Source organism: Apium graveolens, chromosome 1 (genome assembly GCF_009905375.1).
Source record: "Apium graveolens cultivar Ventura chromosome 1, ASM990537v1, whole genome shotgun sequence".
NCBI lineage: Eukaryota > Viridiplantae > Streptophyta > Magnoliopsida > Apiales > Apiaceae > Apium > Apium graveolens.
Genome location: NC_133647.1, coordinates 197,570,392 through 197,579,666, shown reverse-complemented (window position 1 = coordinate 197,579,666; position 9,275 = coordinate 197,570,392). Strand labels below are relative to the sequence as shown.

Here is a 9,275-nt window from a genome sequence, read left to right as displayed (position 1 = left end):
TAAATCTATAAATTACAATGTATATACGATTTTGTTTATATAAAAACAATATAAATATGTGGTATATAAGAATCAAAAAACGGGAAAGTATTACATATAGAATTATAAGTCATATATGAATAAAAATGGTATATTTAGAGTTATAACAAGATTTAAAATAGGGTGAAACCAAAAGTTAGTAAAACCGAAAAGAGGTGAAACCAAAGTATTCCTTAAAAAATGATTTTCTTATTAATTAATAATAACACTGTTTAAAGGATTCCATTTTATTATTTTAATAAAAAAAAGAATTCTACGAAAAATAAAAATATCGTAATTATAATATGATTCGAATCTATATTTTATTAAAAAACAACATAGAACTCTACATGAAAGAGAACTATATGGGTGAAACCAAAATACCGCTTAACCATACTAAGATGAAACCAAGTAATAATTTGGAGTTCTACGAAAATAGAATTGTAACCATATTACAGTTTGAACAATTTTATTATTTTATAGTGGTGAAACCAAAATACAAATTTCCCAAATCTTTAATTGCAAAAGTTGTGTTAAGCTGCTCAATTGTTTTTTGAACCTTACGGGAATTAGAGCCGGTAATAATAAGGTCATCAACATAGACAAGAACAAAGAGCTTATAGGTACTAGTTGACTTTAATAACCTTTATTAATACTATACTAAGCACGGGCCGGGATCAAAATATCAATATTTAATAATGATTATAAAATTTTATTTTAATTTTTTTTATTAAAATATATAATAAATAAAATTGTAAGATTATTGCAATTTTCATTTTTAAATTATATGTAACTTTCATTAATTCAAATCTTATTAAAACAATAAACTCAACGTTATTATGTATCTATTGTTCAAAAAGACATAACTAATATTTTACATCAAAACTTTAGTCGCGACACAATTGATGGATAATTTAACAAAAAATTAAATCAATACCACTAAGTAATTGCATATTAAATTTCTTATTGGCTGAATTTGTATTTTTATATAGTTTGTGATTGCATAATTTTTCTGATAAAATATTCATTATATATAAATTTGTAATTGGTGCTAAAATAGCATTCTGTAGGTATAAATCTATAAATTACAATGTATATACGATTTTGTTTATATAAAAACAATATAAATATGTGGTATATAAGAATCAAAAAACGGGAAAGTATTACATATAGAATTATAAGTCATATATGAATAAAAATGGTATATTTAGAGTTATAACAAGATTTAAAATAGGGTGAAACCAAAAGTTAGTAAAACCGAAAAGAGGTGAAACCAAAGTATTCCTTAAAAAATGATTTTCTTATTAATTAATAATAACACTGTTTAAAGGATTCCATTTTATTATTTTAATAAAAAAAAAGAATTCTACGAAAAATAAAAATATCGTAATTATAATATGATTCGAATCTATATTTTATTAAAAAATAACATAGAACTCTACATGAAAGAGAACTATATGGGTGAAACCAAAATACCCCTTAACCATACTAAGATGAAACCAAGTAATAATTTAGAGTTCTACGAAAATAGAATTGTAACCATATTACAGTTTGAACAATTTTATTATTTTATAGTGGTGAAACCAAAATACAAATTTCCCAAATCTTTAATTGCAAAAGTTGTGTTAAGCTGCTCAATTGTTTTTTGAACCTTACGGGAATTAGAGCCGGTAATAATAAGGTCATCAACATAGACAAGAACAAAGAGCTTATAGGTACTAGTTGACTTTAATAACCTTTATTAATACTATACTAAGCATGGGCCGGGATCAAAATATCAATATTTAATAATGATTATAAAATTTTATTTTAATTTTTTTATTAAAATATATAATAAATAAAATTGTAAGATTATTGCAATTTTCATTTTTAAATTATATGTAACTTTCATTAATTCAAATCTTATTAAAACAATAAACTCAACGTTATTATGTATCTATTGTTCAAAAAGACATAACTAATATTTTACATCAAAACTTTAGTCGCGACACAATTGATGGATAATTTAACAAAAAATTAAATCAATACCACTAAGTAATTGCATATTAAATTTCTTATTGGCTGAATTTGTATTTTTATATAGTTTGTGATTGCATAATTTTTCTGATAAAATATTCATTATATATAAATTTGTAATTGGTGCTAAAATAGCATTCTGTAGGTATAAATCTATAAATTATAATGTATATACGATTTTGTTTATATAAAAACAATATAAATATGTGGTATATAAGAATCAAAAAACGGGAAAGTATTACATATAGAATTATAAGTCATATATGAATAAAAATGGTATATTTAGAGTTATAACAAGATTTAAAACAGGGTGAAACCAAAAGTTAGTAAAACCGAAAAGAGGTGAAACCAAAGTATCCCACATCTGGTTTATTTTTAATTTTTTAATTTGTTGGTAGAATTCCATTTTAATAAAATGGTATGAATATTATAAAAAATTGTATTTTGGTTTCACCACTGGAAAATAATAAAATTGCTCAAACCGTAATATGATTAGAATTCTATTTTCGTAGAACTCCAAATTATTTCTTGATAGGGTACTTGATTTCATCTTAGTACAATTACGCTGTATTTTAGTTTCACTCCTATAGTTCTCTTTCATGTAGAGTTCTATGTTGTTTTTTAACAAAATATAGATTGGAATCATATTATAATTACGATATTTCTATTTTTCATAGAATTCTTTTTTATTTTTTTTATTAAAATAATAAAATGGAATCCTTTAAACAATGTTATTATTAATTAATAAGGAAATCATCTTTTAAGGGATACTTTGGTTTCACCTCTTTTCGGTTTTATGAACTTTTGGTTTCACCATTTTTTAAATCTTGTTATAGCTCTAAATATACTGTACCCGTTTTTTGATTCTTATATACCATATATTTATATTGTTTTTATATAAACAAAATTGTATATACATTGTAATTTCTAAATTCATACCTACAGAATGTTATTTTAGCACCAATTGCAAATTTATATATACATAATAAAAATTTTATCAGAAAAAATTATGCAATCACAAACTATATAAAAATACAAATTCAGCTAACAATAAGATATTTAATATGCAATTACTTGGTGATGTTGATTTAATTTTTTGTTAAATTATCCATCAATCGTGTCGCGACTAAAGTTTTGATATAAAATATTAGTTATGTATTTTTGAACAATAGATACATAATAACGTTGAGTTTGTTGTTATAATAAGATCTAAATTAATGAAAGCTACATATAATTTAAAAATCAAAATTATAATAATCGTACAATTTTATTTATTTATTTTAATAAAAAAAATAAATTTTTATAATCATTATTAAATATTAATATTTTGATCTCGGCCCTACTTCACACGGGTTATCTACTAGTAATAAATAAAGAGATGTCTGCCTTTGAAGCTTGGAAACCCATGCCAATAAGAAAGCTGCTCAACCGTTTATACAACTCCCGAGGTGATTGCTTGAGGCCGTATATGAATTTGAGAAGAAGACACACATAATGCGGGAATCGAGGATCCACAAATTCAGGAGGTTGTTTCATATACACCTCCTCAGGGAGATTGCCATGAAGAAACACATTTTGTACATCAAGCTATCTCAACGGCTAGTTATTAAATAAAGCAATGGTATGAATAATTTGAATTGTACATGGCTTAACTACGGGACTGAATGTCTCGTTATAATCAATTCCTGCTTGTTGATTGAATCCTTTGGCAACAAGGCGGGCCTTGCGCCGCTCTATAGAACCATCTGGATGCTGTTTAACTTTAAAAACCCATTTGCATCCAACTATGTTGATGTTGGGTTTCATCGGGACTAAAGTCCACGTACCATTTGCTAGCAAAGCGTTGAGCTCAAGATCCATGACAGCCCTCCAAGCAGGATCTTTTATCGCTTGAGAGTAACATGTAGATTCCCAGAGGTCTTCCGAAAGTAATGGATGTTTGGTGGCCAAAAAAAATTTCTACTTAAAAATATTATTCACTGAACGTGTAATCATGTTGTGGGATGGTTCTGGTTATCGGGGAGCACGAGATATTATTTCTGGTATTGATTCCGGTGTGGTTGTAGAATAAAAAATAGTAGGTGGTACATGTGACTGGTTATTATTGGGAAGCTTTTGTTCATGGTGGGTGTCATTTGTGGGATGATCATGTGAGAGTTGTGGTGTTTCATTGAGCAAGTGTGTTGGTTCTACAAAAGGGACTGAGGGAAAAAATGTTACCTCTTGGACTGGTGAAATATTCTCGGGTGAGTTATCAAGTGAGAGAGTGGTACTCAAGCTGGACTCCTGGAAAGGAAACATTGCCTCTTCAAAACGTACATGCATGGAAATATAAGTACGGTTTGTAGGAATATGATGACACAAGTAACCTTTGTGAATGGAACTATAGCCAATAAAAACACACGGAAGAGATCTATGATCAAGTTTATGAGTACTATAAGGACGTAAAAATGGATAGCATAGTGAGCCAAAAACACTAAATGCTCATAATTTGGAGTTTGCTTAAACAAGATCTCTAAAGGAGTTTTATTTTTCAAGAGCGGAGTAGGCAAACGATTTATAAGGTAACATGATGTTAAGAATGCTTCAGACCAATAAGATAGAGGCATATATGTATTTGTTAGCAAAGTACGACATGTTTCAACAATGTGACGATGTCGCCGTTCTGCAAGGCCATTTTGTTCAGATGTGTGTGGGCAAGAGAATCGATGAAAAACTCCCTGAGATTCAAGAAATGTGTAAACTTTTTGAATTCACCGCCATTGTCAGATTGAAAAACTTTAATTTTTTGGTTAAGGAAGTTTTCAATCCTTGCTTTAAATTTAACAAATATAGTTAAAGCATCAGACTTTCTTGCAAGTGGATAAACCCAAATAAATTTACTGAATACATCAACTAAGAGTAGATAATAGCGATAACCATTTCTGGAAATTACAGGTGAAGGACCCCACAAATCCGAAACAATTAACTGAAGAGGTTCACTAAGGACTGTGTAACTTAATGGAAATGATAACTTGCAACTCTTGCTAACATGACACGAATTATAAAAAAAAAACCTCATTTGAAACTGGCAAAGAATAAGAACTGATTATTGATCGCACGGTCCGCATCGTTGGATGTCCAAGACGGTTGTGCCACAAATGCAATGAACTAGAACAAAAAAAAGGCCGAATTAGGAGTATGATATGGTGCAACATTATGAAAGTGATATAACCCATCTTTAAGTTATTCGTGAAGTACCACTTTCCCTGTTTGACGATCATTTACATAGAAAACATGTGGATGAAAATCAAACCAAACATTATTATCTTTAGAAAATTGAGCAACGGAAAGCAAATTGGTAGATATATGAGGAACATGTAAAATGTTATTAAGTTAAAAGGAACGAGAAGGTGTGTGTAGCTGAGACTTACCAACATGAGCCACTGGAACATAATTACCATTACCAACAAGCATTTGATCCGGTCCATCATAATCAAAGTAAAGCTGCAAGTTGCTTAGAAGTTAGATCAGAGGTCACGTGGTGAGTGGCGCCACTATCTGAAAGCCAGGTGGATGCATTAATAGGCTGAGATGTAGCAACATAAGCCGTAGTTGCAGGTGCAGCAGGAGGAGAAAAAACTTTATTAAAGCGATGCCATCAATTAACAACGTGGTGATTTTGACGACCACATAGCTGACAAGGGCCTGATAAGCGAACACTTGTTGATGACCGTACCCTTTGTTGATTTTGAAGCCGGCTTGTATAGTTCCTTGTATGATTGAAGGAACGAGACAAAGGCTGATGATAATTATTGTCGCTTCGTTTAACATAGTTGGAATTAGATTTGGCCAAGTGTGTTGTAGGTGCAGATCCAAGGACACTAGTTTGGGACTCCCGACACATCTCAAATGAGAGAAGATGTACTTGAAAATCTTTTAGAGTAAGATCAACATTAGTTGCAGTTAGAGTTGTGACAATGTGGTCATATGCAGAGTCTAAGCCACTCAAAATATATTGCTGCAGATCTGCTACCGTGATGGCATGACCACAAGCTGCAAGATTGGCACTAAGCTGTTTAGCAAACAAAAAATACTCCGACATGCTTTTGTTACCTTTTTTTAGTAATTGTAATTCGCGACGAAGTTGCATATAATATGAGATCGGGAGTTGGATGTGAAGTGTCGTTGCAGAGCATTCCAAACATCAGCAGATATCTCAAGCCTAACAATTTGAGCGAGAATAGGTTCTGTTAGAGAAGATAACAACCATCCAAGCAGGATTTGATCTTGCTTAACCCATGATATATATTCTGGATTTTTAATTTTTTATAAATCTATTAAATAAATGTTTAAGGTAGAGGTAATTGGTACATGTAACCATATTTTATTTTTAATCAAATAGATACAAAATTGATATGAAAAAGATAGTTTTGGGCAACGAATAGTATATAAAATAACAATTTTTACATGAAAAGTTATAAGGGGTCAGTTTTACATTACAGAAAGAAAAAGTAATTTACCACACAAACACAACAACATTATTATTCCATTAAACAAATTACACTGTTTTTTTATCACAACTCACAAGACCACATGACCCTCACTCACTCTTGATCAGTCTTGACTCTTGACATTTAACAGAAACATACACAAACATTGACGCAGAAACATAACATACCTTGACTGTGGTGTCAGCCAATTTTACATAATTCCAGATGAAACATTATTTATTTTATTGTCTAAGACTCTCAAGATAAAATATAACGACAAAACAGAAACAACTTAATTCTGCATAAGCTCGAGGACAAAGCATCTTCATTCATTTAGCCCTTCTAGCCAACCCCAACATGACTAGTAGTAGTTGTTGTTGACATGATTGTAAGATGCAGTGTTCCAGAACTGGTTAGTCTCGAAATTCTGAGGATTCATGCCGAGATGGTTTTGCTGAAACTTCACAGGGAGGTTGAACTGGTTTGGTTGGAAAGTCTGAGAACCAAAAGAGTTGAGCTGGTTTAGCCTGAAATTGTGAGAATTTGGAACAAAGCCGTTTGGGAAAGGCTGAGAGTTTGATACAAAGCCAAGCTGGTTTGGCTGGAGAGCTTGAGAATCAGAAGAAAAGCTGGGTTGATCAGAGCAGAATCTGATGTCATTGATACTTCTTCTACATTTCTCAGGAGGAGTTTTGTTGTGCATGCGCTTCTCGAACTTCTGTGCATGACTTGCAATTTGAGTTGGTGTTTTGGTAGGCAAGTAATTTCTTAAAATGGTTTTCCATTCTCCTTTTCCCTCTTGTTGTAGCCCTTTCAGGAACAAGCTGGTGTATTTTACACAAACAAAATTGATAAGTAATGTGAAAAAATTGCATGCCACTATGTAAACACAAATGATTCAAAGTATTTAATAAAAAAAATAACTTAAAGAAATGAAACTATTACTCATGTTCCTCCTCAGTCCATGGTATTCCCTTTTTCCTAGGCCTGCCAGTCACACTTCTAGCCTTGTCCTTCATTTCGATTTTTCTAGTCTCTTCCTGCATTACAATGTCCTCTTCAAGGATATCTTCAAAGTTACCATTAGAAGACTTGATAAATTTCAAATCCTCCATCAGAATTTGATTATGTTTTTTGATGGATTCAATAGTTTTCCCTGACATCAAACTAGCCACATGTTTAAAAAAAGCCATGGAACCACTGTCTTCAAAATCCACCATTTCATTTTCATATATCTTGTTCTCTTCAAATGTCCAACCATCTGCTCATCCTTTTTAATTTCATTTGATGAGTTTAACTGAAAATGATTGTTTGAAAATTTTTCAAGATATAGATCCATAATAGTTTACAAGTTTACATGAATGAAGCTGATTAAAATTTTGATGTGAAAGTCATGAAGGATGTGTCTTCTTTTAAAGGTACTCTGAACGCCTTATGTATTAACTAACCAAATTCACCTAATATAACACTCCAACGGTAAGGCCTGTTAGGTATAAATTTAGATAAAGAAAAACAAACATTTGTTGATTCTATAAGAGCAAGTTCAACAATGTCTTAGTTGAAGCCTTAAATATAATATAAAATATTATGTCCTAGTAATTTAGGACATATTTATCTTACTTCAACTCCAACAATGTGCCTTATTCTCATTATATATTTAATATTTTATTCTTAAAAATTTACTTTCATTATTAAAATACAATATATAGTAGAGAAAGAAAGAGAGAGTGTACAATAATCTATACTATACTATTATAAGCAGAACATCCTTTATTTGGTAGTTGCTCCGTACAGTTGGTAGTTGCTTTGTTTGGTATGACTCGTACAGTTGTTTGGTAGTTGCTCGGTACAGTTGTTTGGTAAGACAAATAACTCAGAAAAATAAGAACCATTGGATACAATAATAAAATATTATTATATTAATATTTAAACTGCTCTCATGCATTCAGGTTCGAACCCAGTCAAAAGCTTAGTATATTTAAACTTTTATATTCTTTATTTTAACAATATATTATATTATATTATTTATTTTCAGTCAAGTCTCAAATTATTATAAAACATATATTGTTATAATTTATTATATTCTTCGATTTATTTTTCAACTATTGAAAATTATATTATAAAATATATTATTAAAAACTATCGAATGTTAAAAACAACACGTGTAGGGTAGTATATAATAATATATAAAATAGGATAATGAGAGAAGTGATTTAAAAATAAGGCACAAAGAGATTGTCCTAGTGAAATGCCCTAAATTTTGATTTAGGACTTACTCTAATACTCCAGGTCATCTCCGCCTTATATTAACCTTAATCTAGCCTAAATTGTATTCTAAATTTTGTTATTTATATTTTTTATACCATCATTAAGATTTAAATATATAATATTATAATAAGAAAATGATGTATATATATCTTCATAATTATTATATGTATAGATGTACAACTTGTATTTTTATTTATAAAAAAATGTTATGTAATATTAAGGGTGATAAAGTTATTTTATTGTTAACTAAATTTCTAAACATTCTAATATATTAATATATGTTTTAGTCATATATTTTATTTTATATGTAAGTAATGTTAATAATAATTACTCATTTTTATTTTATAATGTTTACTTTAAAATATTGATATAAATATAAAAATATTATAATATTATAATAAATATATTTTTATTAAATATATTATTTTATTTCCACTAATAAAAACATAATTAATTAAACTCCTTTTCAAAAAAAGAAATAATTAAACTTTTTTATTTATA

The 9,275-nt window shown here is 29.3% G+C and overlaps 1 protein-coding gene across 1 annotated transcript; it reads right to left on the bottom strand.

Moving 5' to 3' along the window:
- Positions 1-6,867: 6,867 nt before the first annotated feature.
- On the bottom strand, positions 6,868-7,726 carry LOC141715138 (transcription factor SRM1-like). The gene is made up of 2 exons (XM_074518620.1): positions 7,452-7,726; positions 6,868-7,330 (listed from the first exon to the last, which is right to left on the bottom strand). Exons 1-2 carry the CDS (start codon positions 7,724-7,726, stop codon positions 6,868-6,870), a joined length of 738 nt encoding a protein of 245 aa, XP_074374721.1.
- Between the last annotated feature and the right edge of the window lie 1,549 nt (positions 7,727-9,275).

Coding starts and splice junctions, on each gene's coding strand:
- LOC141715138 (XM_074518620.1), bottom strand. CDS start 7,726: ATGGTGGATTTTGAAGACAGTGGTTCCATGGCTTTTTTTAAACATGTG. Junction 7,331..7,451: donor TGGACTGAGGAGGAACATGA/GTAATAGTTTCA, acceptor AAAATACACCAG/CTTGTTCCTGAAAGGGCTAC.